This window comes from Leptopilina boulardi, unplaced genomic scaffold (assembly GCF_019393585.1).
Source record: "Leptopilina boulardi isolate dan_hultmark-lab unplaced genomic scaffold, ZJU_Lbou_2.1 LbouV2_208, whole genome shotgun sequence".
NCBI lineage: Eukaryota > Metazoa > Arthropoda > Insecta > Hymenoptera > Figitidae > Leptopilina > Leptopilina boulardi.
In genome coordinates this window covers 772,525-794,031 of record NW_026137761.1, presented here as the reverse complement: position 1 = coordinate 794,031, position 21,507 = coordinate 772,525, and the positions used below count along the sequence as shown (strand labels likewise).

General features: G+C 30.5%; 1 protein-coding gene across 12 annotated transcripts in view; it reads right to left on the bottom strand.

Moving 5' to 3' along the window:
* The window catches only part of LOC127278580 (potassium voltage-gated channel protein eag), a 1,151,741-nt gene that overhangs the window by 724,577 nt on the left and 405,657 nt on the right, over positions 1-21,507 (bottom strand). For 11 of the 12 annotated variants that reach the window (XM_051300360.1, XM_051300361.1, XM_051300362.1 and 8 more), the window contains one exon: positions 3,361-3,629. The exons of the other annotated variant lie outside the window; for it this stretch is intronic. In XM_051300360.1, coding sequence (XP_051156317.1) covers positions 3,361-3,629 — 269 coding nt within the window. The remainder of the gene's footprint in view (positions 1-3,360; positions 3,630-21,507) is intronic. 12 annotated transcript variants of the gene reach the window in all.

Genomic DNA, 21,507 nt, shown 5'->3' with positions numbered 1-21,507 from the left:
CAACTGACCCTTTACTATGGAAAGTTGATAAACAATTAATTTATTAATAATTTTTAAAATTAATCTCGAAATTTTCAAAAACTAATAATTTAAACTTCTGTCACAATTTTTATTATTTTTCATTGCTGTTTTTTTTGTACACTTTTTTCAAGATTCTGAACAATCAATCGTATGGATTTTGAAAAAATTCAATTTTTGAAAAATAAAAAAAAATGCAAAATTTGTTAAAAATAACTTTTTTTCATTTTTCATAGTGAAATATGATTTCAGGTTCTAAACGCTAAACCAAACCAATTATGTTTGGTTGCAATTTGATTAATTATTCCTTAAAAATTCAACTTCTTCTACGATTTTTATTATTTTTTATCGGTAATGTTCTTGTAGACTTTTTTCATAATTCTGAACAATAAATCGTATGGATTTTTAAGAATTTTAATATTTTCAAAAAATAAAATTTTGACAATAGTCAAAAAAATTTTTTTTTAATTTTGATAATTCACAATAATTTTAGATCCAAAATAATGACAGAAAAAAATTGACACCCTTTAACAACATTAATTTCGATGTTGAAATTTCACCGATCCCTCCCCTTAAGGCGTAGAGTTTGAACCCAACGTATCGCGGGTTCGATCCCAGGTCCGGGTGGATTTTTTCATTCCTAATTTCTGTATAAACGTGTACAAATAAAACAAAAATCAAAATAAAGTTAGAATTTAAGTAAGATAATAAATAATTAATGTGTTTTAAGTTAAAAAATATTTTGAAGAGAAAAAAAATTCTAAGTCCTAAATTCTGTTTCTGTTTTCAAGTGTACGTTATATCATCAGATTATCTAATTTGATAACGATTTTGAAAAAAAATTTTCTTAAATACACGGAGAGAAAAATCTGCCTTTTATAGTATAGAAAGGTTTACATTTAATGCACAGAAATTTTCTATGCTATATAGACATGAAATTTGAGTAATTATAGTACAATCGTATGTCTTTTTAGCATGAAACTTGTCTATGCTAATAAAGTTTGTCATATAGCCTCTTATTACATACTTATTATACTTTTAATCCAACGGCGCCATGCGAAGATCGCACATAACATCATCCTACTATGTTTGCATAAGTTCTATGCTTTTTCGGGGATAGACTCTTGCAACTGGCGATTAGGGCAGTTCCAATTCAGTAAAGGTGGGCGTGGCCTAATCGCCAGTTGCAAGAGTCTATCCCCGAAAAAGCATAGAACTTATGCAAACATAGTAGGATGATGTTATGTGCGATCTTCGCATGGCGTTGTTGCTATTAAACTACATGTTTTGTACTATAGAAGCATATATACTATGCTTTTTTAGTACGGACAAATACTATCCTAAAAATTCTCAAATCTTTGCTCTATTAGTATGAAAAGTTTAAAGAAAAATAGCAGCAATCTATTTCATACTATAAAAGGCAGATTTTTCTCTCCGTGTAGAAGTAGAGGAAAAAGCAATTTGTTTGGGTCCGAGAGATCTAGTTGAGGTACGGAAAGGTTAAAAGGTGAATGTACACTCTAATACGCTAGTAAATACCTCCTACCCGTTATAATTCAATATAATACGTATTTCAATGTAAGATTGTTACTCAAAATGTCAATTTTTCAAATCCGACTACTTTTTACAGTTTTTTTTAATGAGTGAATATTTTAGGGATTTGTTATATATAGACCAACAGTTTAACAAAATATTAAGCCAGTCTAGTAACCTTAAATTTATGAAATTAATTATTGAGGTATTTCATATGAAAAGACGGGGTCATGTCTCGGATTTTTATCAAAATTCGGTACTTTGTAGTGATAGTGGTGCTAAATAAGTGTACAAATTTTGAATTCGAAATTTTTATTATTTTTGGAGATATTTACAATGACAAATTTGAGCAATATTTTTTTGCTTAAGTTATAACTTTTTCCCTACTAAAAATATAAAAAAATGTTAAGAATGTTTTTTACGTAGAAGACTTTTAGAAAAAAATTATTTTTTTTAAATATTAAATTTTAAACAATTTGTTTAAAAAATAAAATTTGTTAATAACTTTTGAACTTGTTCTCCCTCATTTTGAACCGCGAAAAAACTCATGAATATTGTTTAAGTCTTAATAAATCGATGGTTAAATTTTTGAGATGGTATTATTTTTTGTTTTCGAGATATTAATTAATTAACTAACAAAAGTTAATAAAAAATGAAATATTTTACAAACAAATAAAATTAAAATAATTTTAAAAATACCATTCCAATGCTTATCAAAATCCGCATTCAATGAGCCCTATATGAACTATTTTGGATTAACGGGTATTAAATTAATAATTAATAATAAAAATTATTTAAATAAATAATAACATTTGAAAAAATATTGATAAATCGCCAATTCTTTTTTTATTTGAAAGATCATGTAAATCTGTGTCAAATAAAACCAGTGTAAATAGCATATTTTTCAATCCAAATTATTAACAGTTGATTATTGAAAATAGTTATTTCAGTACCCTACGACACAAGTTGTAGGGGGCTGCCTACCTACTCGCATGGTATTTTTCAGTCTTTTTCTAAATAAGTTTTTATAAATAATTTTCGATTCTTATTAATACTTAATATTTTTTTTGACGCAAAATTAGATGATCTTTTAAATAAAAAAAGAATTGACGATTTATCTTCATTTGATTAAATGTTATTAATTATTTAAATAATTTTTATTAGTAATTATTAATTTAACACCCGTTTATCCAAAATAGTTCATATAGGGCTCGTTGGATGCGGATTTTGATAAGCATTGGAATGGTATTTTTAAAATTATTTTAATTTTATTTGTTCGTAAAATATATCATTTTTTATTAACTTTTGTTAGTTAATGAATTAATATCTCGAAAACAAAAAATAATGCCATCTCAAAAATTTAACCATTGATTTATTATAACTTAAACAATATTCATGATCTTATGCACTCTTCAAAATAAGGGAGCACATGTTTAAAAGTTATAAACAAATTTTATTTTTTAAACAAATTGTTTAAAAATTAATATTTAAAAAAGAATAATTTTTTTCTGAAAGTTTAAGGTCTTCTACGTAAAAAACATTCTTAACATTTTTTTATATTTTTAGTAGGGAAAAAGTTATACTTAACTAAAGCAAAAAAATATTGCTCAAATTTGTTATTGTAAATATCTCCAAAAATATTAAAAATTTCAAATTCAAAATTTGTACACTTATTTAGCACCACTATCACTACAAAGTACCGAATTTTGATAAAAATCCGAGACATAACCTCGTCTTTTCATAAGAAATACCTCTATTATCAAAAGTACATGAAAGCATATTTTTTGATCATTAAGAGAGTATACTTACAGGACCCAAATATGCTTGCTTTGTTGCAATTGGTATTGTTGAGTCTTTCAGTGCTGGCAGATGAGAGCTGAATTGGGAAACAAGGACTGACCTGGATCTGGTAACTGATCTGGCTAGTTTGGCAAATTTGGAAAGGCCTCCTTTCGTGTCGTCTGTCTCGATTGGTTGTTTCAATGCCGTTATATCCCGAAAAGTTAACAAAAACAGGACCACTAGATCTCGTTCGTTTTTTATTGGCGCTATTTGTAGCAGTAGCCATAATGGAGTTTCTGTGAAATATAAAAGAATTAAATCACTAAATCAAAAGAATTAAAAAGTTTTAACACCATTCAACAATAATCTAGTCTACCGGCAAAGTAAAAGAATGACAAAATAATTGCATATTGAATACGTCATTCGTTAAGTCTAGCTTTATTAAATAAATTACACTAAAAACAGGATAGGTAACTAAATGATGACCAATCTTAATTTTACTTATAGGGTCTTCTTGTTATGATAGATGTTAAAAGAAGGGATAGAAAATGAATGAAAGAACTGAACATCTCTTTTCCTCATAATATATTGTGCCACTATTTCAAAACTTGAACAGTAATCTACTTCTGGATAATTTTTGTTAAAATTTTTGTAGATTTTGAAAAAAAAATAAGGATGAAGAAAAGAATGTACTAAAAAATACACGCTTAATTTTCTTGTATATATTATAATTAGTTTTTTTTTGTATTTAATACATCTTTATTTGATGTTTAGTTTACTATTAGTTTATTCTGTAAGTGTTTCAAGGAATCACATCGTTCGAGTCAACGTCGTCTTCGTTATCGTTGTGTGAGTGAGTTTTGTTCCTTGTTTTAAATCTTTTAATTAAAAGTTAGTTAGTGTTTAAATAATGTGGACGGTGAACATTTATTTATATTCAAAAATGTTAAATTCCACCATTACAATTGGCATCCCTTGTGGGGAAATTTCAACCAAATGTGGAAAACGAGATTTTTTTATTGTGTTAATTGTCAGCGAGGAGTGTAAAATTCATTTTTTAAATCGGCGTGCCTAACGGTCGCAACAATTGCGCGGGTCTGTTTTGCGAGGCATTTATTTTAGCGGCCATTAATTGTAAGTGACAATCAATCAATTCTCGACCTTTTATAAAAGAAAATAAGTAGGTGGTCGTTTATGTTAATTTCATGAACATTTTGCTTCCTCATTGTGTGAAGAAAAAAATTTATTTTACTTATTTAATTGATTTAAATTTAAGTAATTAAAAATTAATTTAAATTAATATCAATCCATTTATGTTAATGCAAGGAATACAATTATTTTATGTTTAAACTTGAATTTAAACAAACACAAATTTTTTTAGCTAAAATGTGAATTTTTGATTTTTTAACTTTCATTAATTTTTTAAATTTAACTCAAATGTATACTTTATATATACGAATCGATTCAATTCAATGCGGATATACTTCCAAAGTACGTAGGGGTACCTCCAATTTTAATAAATTTAGTATACTAAAGTATTTTGGTAAGCTGATTACGAAAATTATAGTGAAAATTGGGGCAAATTTGATTATTATCATGGCAAAAACCATCCCAGCAACACGTTCTATAAATTGTTCTATTAAAATTAAAGAACATTGTATTAGAAATTAAGTTTTTTTCGATTATTGGAATTGAGTAATGAAACACCAAATCAATTGTTTGGCAACGTTTTGGTGTCTTGGTTTGACACCATCATCAGGCCACTTTATTGAACAAAATTAAAACAAATTAATCACTCACAAACTACATAAAACTTTTTATAAGAAAACATTAGAATTATTAAATTCTTATTTTTATATAAATAAAAATATAATTACCTAGTTAAATTAAATTTAATTAGTTACATTAGTAACACGTCAAATTGTATGTCAAAAATAAAAACAAATTTTGCAGGCAAAATATCACCCATCGTAAAGCAAATTAAAAACTGAAATAAGAAGGTGACAATTCACACTATATATACTACACGTGGAGTCAATGAACTCGAAACAAAACAAAAGAGACAGAATAAAAGAAACAAAATCATTCTTTCAATTTCCTTAATAGAAGGAAATAAGTATTCCTAAGAAATTGAATGTCTTCCTTTTTATTAATTGTATTTTGCTAAGACTAATGCCGTACGCTCTTGGGACTTTCCAGTGTAGTAATTAAAATTAGTCGAATTGCAAAATTTAGTCATTTTTGGTAGGTTAAAACTAATTTAGGAACTTTTAAAAGTTTTGAATTTTGTAGATTTTTATAATTTATATTTTTTAGAAATTTAATATTTGCTTTGTTTTATATTTAAGTAATTTTTAAATTCTTTGCGTAAAAAATTACTATAAGACTTGCAATTTGTTGAGACTTACCAATTTTTTTTACACCACACTATAAAGAAGTAAGATAAAGTTAAATATAATTAAATTTTATTTAGTTATATTGTATTGAATTTTTTATAAGAATATTATTATACATTAATACAGGTCACTGATGGGGGTAACGAGAATTCATGAAGAATGCAAAAACTTTGCTACATCTTTATAAATTCTTGTCCTTAGCCGAGTCATTGGTGACGTGTTTTCTCTACACTTTTCCAAACATCCCATCGGCGCGCTCCTTTTCACTTCATGCTTTCCACTCTTTTCCCTATTCGCTCTCTCCACTTTCGCTTTACGGCCTATCTCTATTCATCCTTGCACCTCCCACTCTTAACGCGACAGGCCCTTTGCTTTCCTCGAGCCACTTCTTTTAACCTTCTGTTCGCCGGATACTTTTCCGAGCCGATTTTTTAATTATTTATTTAAATAAAAGGTTATGTTCGAAGTTAGATGTGTTTTTTAAACCTTGTATATCATTTATGGCATAATTTATTATAAATAATTATTGTATCATAATAAATTATTATTAACTAATTATTAATTATAATTGCTATTACAATAATTATAATTTGTTAATTGTTAATTGTAAATATTATTAACTTATAGTAAATATGTAATATGTTACACATACATATGTGTATTTGTAACACATTATATTAACAAACTATATTTTAATATAATAATATTATTATCATATAACACACATATTAATTAGGATTAGTTATTAATTAGGTTAATTAGAAACGGTTAAGCAGGGATGTGAGAGAATTTTTGAAGATAGAGCAAGTCTCGCGAAAAGACGTGCGACTTGACCCTTGACACAGTCGAAACGCGTGAACCGTACGCACATTCGGATTGCGTGGAGAGTAAAGTTGGTTCTACAATAAGCGCGTCGGACGTGGACGCGATAGTGAACGTCCGACGCGCTTATTGTAGAACCGACTTAAAGGCGCCTATCTACTAGGCGAACACAGAGCGAACGCAACACGAAGCGAACACTGTCTACTTGGGACGTGCTTACAATATTGGACGAAAATGCGACGAACATTTTTTATTTTTTTTATTTTTTGTAATTATATAGGCAATTAATCATTATTATTAACATCAATATTATTTTACACATATATAAATATATATACTTATTTATTTTAATTAATAATTATAACACAGGCACACAAAAAATAAAAAGTTGTTTGGCCGAGACACTACACTAGTCTATTTTCATGTATTTTTCACGCTGAATCCGAATCCGAAGTCAGAATTATCAGATTGGCTCTTATTTTTGAGATAAACTCAAAAAACTGTTCAGAAAGAAAAATAAAATCAAAAAGTTAAAAAATTTTTGAATGTCACTGCGATAGTGTAATTCCATGTATTTTTTGTCGCTGAATCCGAATCCAAAGTCAGAATTGTTAGATTCGCTCAAATTTTTGAGATAATTGCAAAAAAACACAAGTAACAAAAAATTCAAAATACTCAAAATCAGTTTTTTGGAATTATCTTCCAAATTTCAGCCAATCTGTCAATTCTGACTTCGAATTCGGATTCAGCGTGAAAAAATACATGAAAATGCACTATCGTAGTGTTTCGGCAAAAAAAATTATCTGTGCCCCTAATTCAGAATTTTTATCAGTTTTTGGCGATTTTAGCTCAAAGAAATTTTTTTTTGCCGAAACATTACGATAGTGCATTTTGATGTATTTTTTCACGCTGAATCCGAATTCGAAGTCAGAATTGACAGATTGGCTGAAATTTTGAAGATAATTCCAAAAAACTGATTTTGAGTATTTTGAGTTTTATGTTACTTGTGTTTTTTTGCAATTATCTCAAAAATTTGAGCGAATCTAACAATTCTGACTTTGGATTCGGATTCAGCGACAAAAAATACATGGAATTACACTATCGCAGTGACATTCAAAAATTTTTTAACTTTTTGATTTTATTTTTCTTTCTGAACAGTTTTTTGAGTTTATCTCAAAAATAAGAGCCAATCTGATAATTCTGACTTCGGATTCGGATTCAGCGTGAAAAAATACATGAAAATAGACTAGTGTAGTGTCTCGGCCAAACAACTTTTTATTTTTTGTGTGCCTGCCCAGCAAACACTGTTATATATGAGGCAAAATTCATGAAATGTCCGAACAAAAAATTAAAAGTTCTCAAATTTAATCCATACTTTTCTAAAATGTTGTTATTGTTGGTGAGAGTCTAAAAATCAATTATTATTGAATTTAATAAAATAGTTTTTGAATTACAACGTTTTTAATTTTTGACTTTTGAAAAAAAAAATTTTTTTCAATGTACAATATTTATAAGTAGAATGCATAAAAGTTAACATATATATAATGATTTTTAAAGCTTTTTTGACGGGCTACACGCTGTTAATAAAAATTTTTTTTTTTAAATAACATTTGACCTTGAAATTCAAGGTCAAAATGTTAATTTACGTTTATCTCAAAATCGGATTTTTTAAAATTATTTTTAACTATCTCAATGGAAAGCTTGACTAATTTCCTACAAAACATGTAATTTTCAGAGTGGGATCTTTTAAAGTTTTTGAGATATTAATTAATTAATTAATTAATGTTTATAACAAATGAAATATTTTACAAACGAATAAAGTTACCGTAATTCTGAAGTTAGTAATTGAAAGTTAACGTAATTCCGCATCCAACGATCCCTATATGAAGTATTTTGGATAAGTAGATTGTTAATAAACAATTAGTTAACATTGCAATTGTTTATTAACAATCTACTCATCCAAAATACTTCACATAGGGCTCGTTGGATGCGGAATTAGCTTAACTTTCAATTGGTTAGTTTAGATTTACGATAACTTTATTTGTTTGTAAAATATTTTATTTTTTACTAACAACAAGCATCCAAAAGCCCAATATGAAGTATTTTTGTTCAATTTTAGTTAAATAACAATAAAAAATGAAATATCTTACAAACAAATAAAGTTATCGTACATCTAAACTAACCAATTGAAAGTTAAGCTAATTCCGCATCCAACGAGCCCTATATGAAGTATTTTGGATGAGTAGATTGTTAATAAACAATTGCAATGTTAACTAATTGTTTATTAACAATCTACTTATCCAAAATACTTCATATAGGGATCGTTGGATGCGGAATTACGTTAACTTTCAATTACTAACTTCAGAATTACGGTAACTTTATTCGTTTGTAAAATATTTCATTTGTTATAAACATTAATTAATTAATTAATTAATATCTCAAAAACTTTAAAAGATCCCACTCTGAAAATTACATGTTTTGTAGGAAATTAGTCAAGCTTTCCATTGAGATAGTTAAAAATAATTTTAAAAAATCCGATTTTGAGATAAACGTAAATTAACATTTTGACCTTGAATTTCAAGGTCAAATGTTATTTAAAAAAAAAAATTTTTATTAACAGCGTGTAGCCCGTCAAAAAAGCTTTAAAAATCATTATATATATGTTAACTTTTATGCATTCTACTTATAAATATTGTACATTGAAAAAAATTTTTTTTTTCAAAAGTCAAAAATTAAAAACGTTGTAATTCAAAAACTATTTTATTAAATTCAATAATAATTGATTTTTAGACTCTCACCAACAATAACAACATTTTAGAAAAGTATGGATTAAATTCGAGAACTTTTAATTTTTTGTTCGGACATTTCAGGAATTTTGCCTCATATCTGTTCTAGAACTGTTACAAATTTCTTGAGAACATGTTCTGTAACTGGTTAAGAACGTGTGAGTCACTGGTTACGCAAAACGTCGTACTCAGCAGGTATGTTCAGATATGTAACAAATCTAGAACGCGGTTACAAAGTCATTTGTAACAGTTCTAGAACTGTGTTGTAACAACTATGAAAAGAGGAATGTAACCAGTAAGGAACAGAGTTCTGTATTTGTTACGTAACTAAATTACGTAACAAGGATAAAAAAATATTATATATGTGTTACGTAAACGTATCACAGTGTAGGAACAAAAATCTATATTTGTGACATAACATTGTTTCAGTATGAATATGTATCATAGTTCTTTAAATGAGAAGAACAGTAACACAGAAAATTGAAAGGTATTAAAATAAGCTGCAACGCTTCTTATTTTAATCCATTTTTACTTATTTTCATACCAAAATGGATTAAAATAAGAAACATTTGATTAAAATAAGAAGTGTTGCAGCTTATTTTAATACCTTTTAGTTTTCTGTGAATGTAACAACGATCTAGTGTTGTTATACATGTTGTCCCGAAATTTCCAAGACATTTGGGTATTTTGTAACGATCTTATTTTTGAGAAAAAGAAACTTAAATGAAAGATTGTTCAGAATAACAAAATCAAATTGCATATTTTAACATATTTTGCTATTCTGAACAAATTTTTAAATTTTTTGTCAAAAAGGCTATTATTACGCGATATCCAGACATCCCTAAAATTTTAGGACACCCTGTACTATTGTGGTGCATAATAAAGTTGTTATTAGGTTATATAATTTATATTTAACACATTCTTATGTCATTAAAAAATTAAATGTAAATGTTTATATCGAGTTAATTTGATTTGACATACTGCTTTTTTCTTACAAATGTATGCACAAATGCTTTATGCTTGTTAATATAATAGAATTTTATTACTATTGTTACTCACAAAGTTAATATTCAAATAACTATATATCAAATACACAAAACATGTCTTATTATGAAATTAATAATTTTTTTTATTACAAATTTACATCAGGGCGAAATATATATGTGACACGGACAGTTAAAAGGGACTTACGATCCGAAAAAAAGATTTCGAGAAAAACGACTTTGAAGTTTAGCAAGTTGGTTTTGATGCTTGTGAACGTTTTAATGAATTAAAACTTGTTACTCGGAGGTTTTGGGGGTCGCTGATGACGATTATGATGTTATTTTTTGAAAATTCAAAATGGCGGATTCAATATGGCGGATGACTTTTTTAAAAATTGATCAGATTCGCTTGAAATTCGTCACTCGGGGATTTTCGGGGTCGCTGATTACGAATATGGTGTTAGTTTTTAAAAATTTAAAATGGCGGATCCAATATGGGGGAAGACTTTTTTAAAAATTGATCTGATTCGCTTGAAATTCGTTACTCGGGGGTTTTTGGGGTCAGTGATTACGAATATGATGTTAGTTTTTAAAAATTCAAAATGGCGGATCCAATATGGCGGATGACTTTTTTAAAAATTGATCGGATTTGCTTGAAAATCGTTACTCAGGGGTTTTTGGGGTCGCTGATTACAAATATGATGTTAGTTTTTAAAAATTTTAAATGGCGGATCCAATATGGAGGACAACATTTAAAATTTGTTCGAATTTGTGTAAAAGTCAAAAATTTCGTTGGATCTGCCATTTTGAATTTTTAAAAACTAACATCGGATTCGTAATCAGCGACCCCAAAAACCCCCGAGTAACGAATTTCAAGCGAATCAGATCAATTTTTAAAAACGTCATCCGCCATATTGGATCCGCCATTTTGAACTTTTAAAAACTAACATCGTATTCGTAATCAGCGAGCCCAAAAACCCCCGAGTAACGAATTTCAAGCGAATCCGATCAATTTTTAAAAAAGCCATCCGCCATACTGAATCCGCCATTTTGAATTTTCAAAAACTAACAGCGGATTCGTAATCAGCGACCCCGAAAACCTCTGAGTAACGAGTTTCAAGCGAATTTGACTAATTTTCGAAAAGTTTGTCAAATTTGATTTTGTTGTACTTTTTTTTGTCAAGGTACCTAACTTTGAAGTGAAATTGTTAAAAAACTAATGCAGCTAGAAAGCTGCGGTTTAATGCGTTGGAAAGAGCGGCTTATTTACTATAAGAATCAATAAAAAAATGAAAATCGATTTTTTCGGACCGTAGGTCTCTTTTAACTGTCTGTGTCACATATATTTACAAGTATAAAATATGCATCACACATTCAACATCAAATTAATTATTTACGTGCAGAAGTGGAATAACAATGAAGCTATTATTTTGATTAATTTTGAGTCACTTTCTTTTAATGGCATTAACATGAATTATTTGGTTCGGAGAAAGTGTTTCAGAATTTTCAATGTAAATTAATAGAAAAAGAAAAAACCTAAGATAAGCAACTACTATCTTGGATATAAAACCACATATACGGCACTGTCAAATTTAAACTGTTCAAATTTAACTTTATATTTAAGACAAAGGACAGCTACATAACATTGTTCCGACACAGTTCTAGAACTACGTTGGAACATCACTTGCAGATTATTTGTGACTAACGTGTTACAGAAATGTTACGTAACATTGTTACAGAATTGTTCCGAATTGTAGTAACAAATGTCTTCCAGAACTTAACAGCAACAGAATTTCAGAACAGCTACATAACATTGTTCTGGCACAGTTCTAGAACTACGTTAGAACGTCAGTTACAGGTCACTTGTGACTATTGTGTTATAGAACTGTGACGTAACATAGTTACAGAATTGTTCCATTTTGTAATAACAAATGTTTTCTAGAACTTAACTGCAACAAAATTTCAGAACAGATACATAACATTCTTCTAGCACAGTTCTAGAACTACCTTGGAACGTCAGTTACAGATCATTTGTGACTTTCGTGTTATAGACATGTTACATAACATTGTTATAGAACTGTGACGTTATCATAATATAGAACAGTTCTGTCACTCTTTTGTAACAACTGTTCTGTAAAACTGTGACATCACTGTTATAGAACATTTATAGAACGTGTTTGCTGGGTGTGTAATTTAACTATGGTCAATTAAGAAAAACAGGACTTTTTGTAGATGTGTGTTTACCAGTAAATTTTATTCGTACCTACAAAAGTGGGGGTATACTCATATTTTCCCTTTGAAGGTATTGTCAAAATCCGACAACCGATGGATCGACCGGCAACAAGACGCGAACGCTCTTTTCCTTTTTTTGACTCTTTTTTTGTATAGGTACACACACCGTGACGAAAAGTTTCAAGCAAATAGTCAAGGCCGAATAAAATTTCCTTTGCCAACTTGAACGCTAAACTCTTCGATTTTGCTTGGAAATTTTTGTGGATCGTCTGGCGAACACTGGAAGAAAACGGGGCAAACACATCAGACAATGAAAAAAGTCGGTCATTCGTGTTCGCTTCGTATTGTGTTTGCCTAGTGGATACGCGCCTTAAGAAACGCGATCGCTGATTTTTGCCCTCTCTCTAAAATTCTCCCACTTTGCCGTTTTTGGAAAAGTCACGGATTATAAAACCTGTTTGCACTGGCCTAAAACGTCAGTTCTCCTTTGGGCTCACTTGGGGTTGGCTTACCTCCCCTGCCTAGCCTGACCTACCGTTAACACTATACTCAATACTTTTCTGAACTCATTGTTGAGCTGGCTTTCCTCTCAACAATGCAAAATCGAACTGGTTTTCCTCTCGAACATACACTCTTAGCCGCTATTATTGAGCTTGTTTCCTCTCAATAATTGGCCGCAACGCTACATAACGAGTTGGTTTTCCTCTCGACACTCCAAACCTCGAGCTTTCTTTCCTCTCGAGACACACACTCTTAGTTGATATTATTGAGCTGGTTATCTTCTCAATAATTTGCCGCAACACTACATATCGAGTTGGTATTCCTCTCGATATAAGAGTACTTAACACCTCTTAGCAAAAAATATTGAGCTGGTTTTCCTCTCAATATTTCTTCACAACAGCTCATATCGAGTTGGCTTTCCTCTCGATATTAGAGTTGTAACTATAGATACTCACGCTGCACGCTAATTCTTCCCTTCGCAAAATTAAACTAGCAAAAAATCGCTCTTCTCTTCCCCCCAAAAATGAATTTAAAGTTACTTGCCACTATTTCGCTGTACCTTTGACAACCCCCAATTGGTTACGAAACGAAATAGATTTGGCCGTTGCCCGGTTACTCCCTCTACAGTAACCGGTGTCAACATATATATAAATTGCTAATATTAAATAATAATATAAATCACTATTATGAGTAATATACATTATATTAATTAATTTAAAAAAATTTACTGTTTCAACATTGTTACTTAATTACTTTTTTTGGAGAAAATGGAAATTTCTGTGTACAGTCCACTTGCCTGAAGCAAAGATTTATTTCATTTCAAATTGAAAAGTAAAAGGTAATAAATTTTAAAATACAATAATTAAAAGATTTAACAATTTTTACATTTATTTTAATTAACATATTTAAGAATTAACAAATAAAAATGATTTATATTGTTAAAAATTATTAATATTTTAGAAATGATATGCTAATATACTCATTGTAATAAATAATAAACAACTGAAAAATTGTTTGATGGTTTTACAAAATAATAAACCTATCTATTTCATGTGTTTGTTACAAGGAACATTTTCTAAGAAACCTTCATAGTCTCCCTTGGTTGAGCGCGTCTAGGCGCAGCTCCCAGTCCGGTTGAGACCTGCAGTGTAGGTACACTAGTGATGGTCGAGAGCTCGAATCTCGGGAGTCAACCGGTTAAAAAATTTCGAGAATGTGTTAGGATTACTAATTTTTTTTATTTTATTAACATTATCAACATTAAATATAGATACCCTACTGAAAATCCCCACATAGGCTCCTATATAGGAACCCACATAGGCACCTATATAGGAAGCCATATGGTTTCCTATACAAAATCGTATAAGTAATTGGAAAAGGAATTTGAATAGGAAATTAAGTAGAAATTATCATATGAACGCACATTATATCTTAATATCATGCGCAGTAGTTTTCTTCAACTTTTTCGGCTGCGCAATAAATTTTTTTCATCTCTATAGTCTATCAGGAACCTCTACTATTGAAAGATATATATCTTAGAGTTGAAAAAAAAATTCATATTATAGGAATTGAAATAGGAATATACATAGGAATGTACATTCCTGTGTGGATGTGGATTCATATGATAATTCCAACTTAATTTCCTATTCAAATTCCTGTTCCAATTACGTATACGATTTTGTATAGGAAACCATATGGCTTCCTATATAGGAACCCATGTGGTTTCCCATATGGGAGCCTATGTGGGAATTTTCAGTGCGGTAAAATATAACACTCTCCTCTTAATTTATTAGATTAATTTTAACTGTATTTTTTTGTAAAAAAGTTCTATATTTGTTACATACGTATTATATGAGATGTTGTTACTGGATTTAAAAAATTTGTAATTGATTTATGTAATCGTTACATATCTGTTATAAATCACTAATAACAGTGTTATGTATTTGTTACATATCTGTTACATAGATCAGAGCTGACATTTACCGTAACCTGCTTGTAACATGCTACAAGCTTGTGACAGTACATGTTACATCTTGTTATATAACAAATATATAGCATTATGTATTCCTGTTTGCTGGGATAAAAAACATCAAAAAGTCATGGTTTTTTGCGATTATCTGGAAAAAACGCAAAATTTCGAAAACAATTTTCGACAAAAGTTGTAGGTCTCAAAAAAACTCACATTTTATCTCTTATACATTTTTTACTAAAAAGTGATAATTCTTCAAGAAAAATTTAAAAAACCATAAGTAACATATAAAATAATGGAAAAATAGTGCGGACAAAGTCGGGTGGTATCCACAGCAGTATTTCACGTAACCTAATGAATGCGGCCTTCGGCCGCGTAAGGTACTGCTCTGTTTATATTTTAAAGAAGCCTTGACGGAGGGGCGGTCGGAAATGGCAAAAAGTATTCTGCGGACAAAGTTGGGTTGGATCCACAGCAGCAGTTCACGCAACACAATTTTAGCGGCCTTAATTTGCGTCAAATTCTACCTTGCGTTTTAAAGAAACTTTGGCAAGGGGATTACATACAATGACTGTGATTGGTATATTATGTATTAGTTTTCATGGTTTTTTGGATTTTTCGCGAAAAATTTTCACTTTCGGTAAAAAATGTATAGAAGATAATTTTTTTTTAGGCCATCTCTGCCGATAACCAAACAAACCGAAATTTTTTACATTAAAATCCCAAACTTGAATACTGAAAGCATAATTTTTTAAGAAAAAATATAAACCGAAAAAATTTCGGTTGCCATCCAGCGTTGGCGTTTGGAATGTAGAGCACCGCGAATTGGGACCAGGATTATTTGTTTAGTGTGTTTCTTTTAGCGTCTAATTAGTGTAAAATATTTTTTTAGTGTGTTATTTTCTTTCTCTCTTACTCTTATGTGTATACATAGTGTTCGATAAAATTGGTACGTAAAAGTCAGCGTCAAAGAGTTGTGTAGTATAGAGCACCGCGAATTGGGACCAGGATTATTTGTTTAGTGTGTTTCTTTTGCGTCATTAATTTGACTGGGTAAAGTGGAGAATTTCTCACAATTAGTTTGTTTATCGCGGAAATTGAAAAATTTGCTTTCGTACACGATATAGTTTTATCAGCATTACTTCGCGAAAATTTTACAAAATCCGGATATTCGCGCAAATTAGCAATTAATAACGCGGATGCCTGTTGTCGATGTTGTACGAGAATTGAACAGCTATAATCTTAGCACTATGTGTTCCGTACAGGTACTCCGTGAACAATTATTTCGCGTTCGAGCGAGACTAATATACGACGAAATAGTTTTTATCCCATGAATAAAAAAATTTGACACGGGCATTGCGACAAAAGTTGCGGCTATAGCTCACCTAGACAAAGTACCTGTAACAGAAGTGGATGTGACAAACGACAATTCCTGTAGCGTCCCAGAAAACACGTTCTATAAATGTTCTATAATAGTAAGGACACAGTTTTATAGAACATTTCTTACAAGCTGGTTATGAATCTGTTATATAACCTCGTTGTAACAGAATTCTAGAACATTGTGACAAAGAATTTACCGAACCGTTCTATATTATGCGAACTTCTGTAACAATGTTATGTAACATTTCTTTAAGGGGACATTCCAGTTCAAAATAGGCAAAAAGAAGGCTTTTTTAGGATGTATTTCTAAAAAAACTATGACATTTATTCAGACATTTTTGTTTACATGTTATAAATTACTTATTGAAGAATATAAAAAAAAATTCCACTTGTAGTCCAAGATGGACTTTCGTCCTTTACGTTTTTCTCAAAACTTGAAAAAAACATGTTTTTATTCAGAATTTCTGTTATAGAAAAAAAGGGAAAAAGAAATTTTCCAGTTTTAAAGGTTCCATCCATAGAGAAATATCTAACGAAGAAAATGTTTTTTATTTTATGTCTCTATCTGTTGTAGACATTTTGGAATCGATCCACCCATGAAAAAATGTCAATTTTTTGAAAAATTAATTAAAGGAAAGGAATTTATATTTCGGTAAATAATATCAAATTAGAGTTAGAAGAAGTTAACAATTTCTCCGAATCAAATTTTCTCACTAAAGTGTCTTAAATTTCATGTACACGGAAAAAAATAGTTTGTGAAACTTTCGTAAACTAGTAGTTCACTTTTGGACGGGCCCAAAGTTTGGAAATCTTTCATTAACTTTTTTCAAGATTTCACGAACTTTTTTTTGTGCGCGTGCGCAGACATTGATTGTTATGAAGAGAGTGATGAACGTTCGTGAAATCTTAGAAAAAGTTAATGAAAGATTTCCAAACTTTGGGACCGTCCAAAAGTGAAAAACTAGTTTACGAAAGTTTCGCGAACTATTTTTTTCCGTGTATCGACAGCACAGCTGCCCTAAATACAGAAATCTGCTTTTTTCTGAACATATATATTTTGAAATTAGTTAATAATTTCTAAAATATCAAAGAATATAGTATTCATTTTTAATTTCCTTTTTAATTTTTAATTAAATAGTTTTTCATCACACATGCACGATTTAGTCAGTTTTACGCCCCACCGAGGGAGCTTAAACTCCAGCTTTTCCAGCGACGTGCGCGGATGCGTTTAAATTAACAATTTACACTCTAGGGAGTAAAAACGTGACGTCACAAACATGAAACAAATTATTTACACACACTTTTCAGTCAGTCGTTGTTGCTGTGCGCATGCTCCATACCGGCGCCCTCAGGTCAATGTTTTCAGTGAGACAGTATCTGTATGTCTGCTGGATATACTAATCGGGATGTCGTTGGCGATTATCTTCATTTATTCTTCAAGTTAAGTTTAATATTTTTCATCAAAAGTGTACGGAGAGGAATGAATTTTTAGCACTTGTCGAGCACTGAGATGAGCGAAGCTGTAGCCCAAGCGCCGAAGGCGCGAGGGTGAAGGCTGAGTGCTGAAAACATGCGCCCTCTCCGTAAAGGGGTCCATCTTCCCCATGTTAAGCAATATACTATTAGATTGCTTTCGAAATTAAAAAATCGAAAAACACTGCGAATCACTCACAATCAGCCTTCACCCTCGCGACTTGGGCTATGGCTTCGCTCATCTCAGTGCTCGACTCGTGCTGAAAACATTCGCCCTCTCCGTAAATGGGTCCGTCTTCCCCATATTAAGCAATATACTATTAGATTGCTTTCGAAATTGAAAAATCGAAAAACCCGCGTTAAATTAGTATCCAGTGTCGGTAAGATACAAAACGATATTTTCCGAATTGCAAAGTAAAAGTAACAACAGTACACTGTTTTTACAATGTTTTTAATGCAAAGGTTAGAATTTATAAGGATAATTGCCCAGGCACAAAAAACCAATGCTGACGATGGATTGAGGCTTGATTGTAGATTGAACGCCCAGCGTGGGTAAACCAGACTGAAAGCAGCCTTTATACCACTGTCGATCAAAATTGGTTCAAGATTGGTTACCAATGCTCGTCTCATGCTGGATTCAAGACTAGTTGAATCCTCATGAGCAAAGCCTAGGAGTCCAGTCTAGATTCAATCTTGAATCAACTTTCGACTTAATATTCGCAGCTTAATTCAATATTAATTATTATCTTGTATAAAATACGATTGTATTGAGTAATTATTTATATACGTTCAATACAAATTAAATAACATATATTTTACAATTTTTGTTAAATACAATTTAATATATTTTATAATTATAATTATAATTTATTTAAATTAACAGCAATATATAAATTAAAATAATTTTAAATTAATATTAAAAATATATAAGTAATTTAACGATAAGAAGATTTTAAATTTAGCATAAAGGCGCGCCAAAAACATCACTGGTGTTAACAGAATGTCGCCAAGTAGCCAGTGTGGCCCCGTGGTTAGCGTAGTAGGCACTAAATGATGTTAAAAATAATATAAATGTTAACTCACAAAAGATCGATTTATTATTCAGTATGTACGAAAAAAATGGATAATTGCGCAAACAATAATAAACATCTTAACAGGATAAAATGTTATAAACCTAATAATTTGAATATAATGTCGATAAACGTAAACTCGATAGTGGCAAACAGCCGAAGATATAATTTAATTCACTTTATCAGAAAAAACAAAGTAGACATAGCCATGATAAATGAAACAAAACTAAAAAACAAACATAAAATTTATTTTGATGAGTATAATGTAATTAGAGACGACAGATTGGACGGTAATGGTGGAGGCACTGCAGTAATAATAAAAAAAAGATTAATTTTGAACATATTAAACTTAACTATCAAATAAAAAAAAGGACTTTAGAATGCACAATAATAAAAATCAAATTTCAAAATAGAAAAACAATATACATCATCAGTGCCTATGCCCCAGGTAACACGACAGCCAAATTTGACGATGACTTGACTGCAATTTTTAAAGAACTAAAACTAGACAGAATTAACGATTACTACATCCTAGCGGGTGATTTAAACGCAAAAAATACAGAATGGGGGGATGAGGTCGCAAACCACAGAGGCAACTGTTTATTGAGGTGGGTGAATGATAACAAAAATAAGATTTCGAACGGTACTCGTCGGCCCTGAATACCCCACCTACCCAGCGGGAGAGTCATATCTCGACTTACTCATACACGACTCAAGAATCAAAATAACTAATATGAAAAACAACAAAATCAGAGTACTGAACTACGATAGCGACCACAACGTCATTACATTTAAAATAAAAATTGAAAATATAGATAAATTCTTATTCGAACCTAATTCAAAAATAAATTATTACAATTTCTCAAAAGCAAATTGGAAAAAATTTACCAACAATCTAGAAAAACTCAATTTAAAAATAAACGATGAAAAAAATCTAACCAATCCAGAAATTGAACAATATTTGAACGATCTTACTAGCACAATAAAAAACGAGCTTTATAACGTCACCCCAATTCACACCCAAAACGACTCAATAGATAGGTATTTGAATTCGGAAATAATAAAACTTCAAAAGTTAAAAGGAAAAATTTTATCCATTCTACACACACTCAGATATAGAAAAGGTGCACCAGAATCAGTTTTATCCACATACAAAAAACTCCTAGTAATAATAAAACAAAACTTACAAACAGTCTTTAACAGTTCTGTAAACAACTATTGGATTAACAGAATTGCTAAAATCAAACCTCATGATAGTTCTAACATGTTCCCTCAAATAAAATCAATTTTTAAAGAAAAAAACACCGACGTTATGCCAAATCTGGTGATACCAAAAAATAATAAAGAATTAATAAATAACAATGTTATGAATGTGAACAAAGGTTACATAGTAGGAGATAATATCATAGTATCAGATAGAGTGGACAAGGCTAACTTGCAGGCGAAATTTCTTGCAGACATAAATAATAAGAAACGCACATCCAATAGTGAAGGGTTAGAAAGAATTGTGGAAAGGACAGTTAATGAATTTGTTGAAAGTATCAATGATCCTAAAGGATTATACGCGGGTTCGATATTGAAGTTTGACAAACAAAATAAATCTTCAAGGCCGATATATAATGAACAAGAACATTATTTTTTTGACATTGTCTCACTTAAATTAATTATAGGTAGACTAAATGCGAAAAAATCATGTGGTATTGACAAACTTCCAAATGTGGCAATTAAAAAATTGCCTACAAATATCGTTTCTTTGCTATTGATACTATTCAACAATTTGATTAATAACGGACATTTCCCTAACAGTTGGAAACTAGCTAAAATCACACCAATTTTAAAAAAAAACAAAGATCCTACGTCAGTAAGCAGCTATCGTCCAATCAGTTTATTGCCAAACATAGGCAAACTATATGAAATACTTATTAATAAATCAATAGTAAAATATGTCAACAAAAATAGAATTATACCATACGAGCAATTCGGATTTAGAGAGAAAAATTCCACGTTACACGCGGCTTCGAAGTTTTCCTCGGATGTAGCCGAAGCTCTTAGCGGGGGGGAGTTCGTGGCGGCGTGCCTCGTGGACCTAGAAAAGGCATTCGATTCAGTCTGGATCAAGGGGTTGATATTCCGTTTAATTAAAAAAGGGTTTTCACCGTATCTCATAAAATTAATATGGAATATGTTAAAAAATAGAAGAATGTTTGTTTCATTAGGGGATAAGATAAACAGTAAGGAATACGAATTAAATAATGGTCTCCAGCAAGGAGCAGTGAATTCGCCCATACTGTTTAACATATACATCAGCGACCTATTACGGGCCTATGGTCTGAACGGAGGCGGGAACAAAAAAGGGATAGGTTTCGCGGACGACATTATAGTTTATTGTATGCATAGAAAAGTCACCCAGGCGGAGAGGGAATTGCAGCTGACTTTCAAAAGTGTATGCAAATTTTTTGGCGCATGGAAACTCAGTTGCAATTATAACAAATGTGAATCGATTCTGTTTAGGCCATTGGTCCACGATATGTCCAGAGAGTGCAAAACGACATGGAGAGAGTT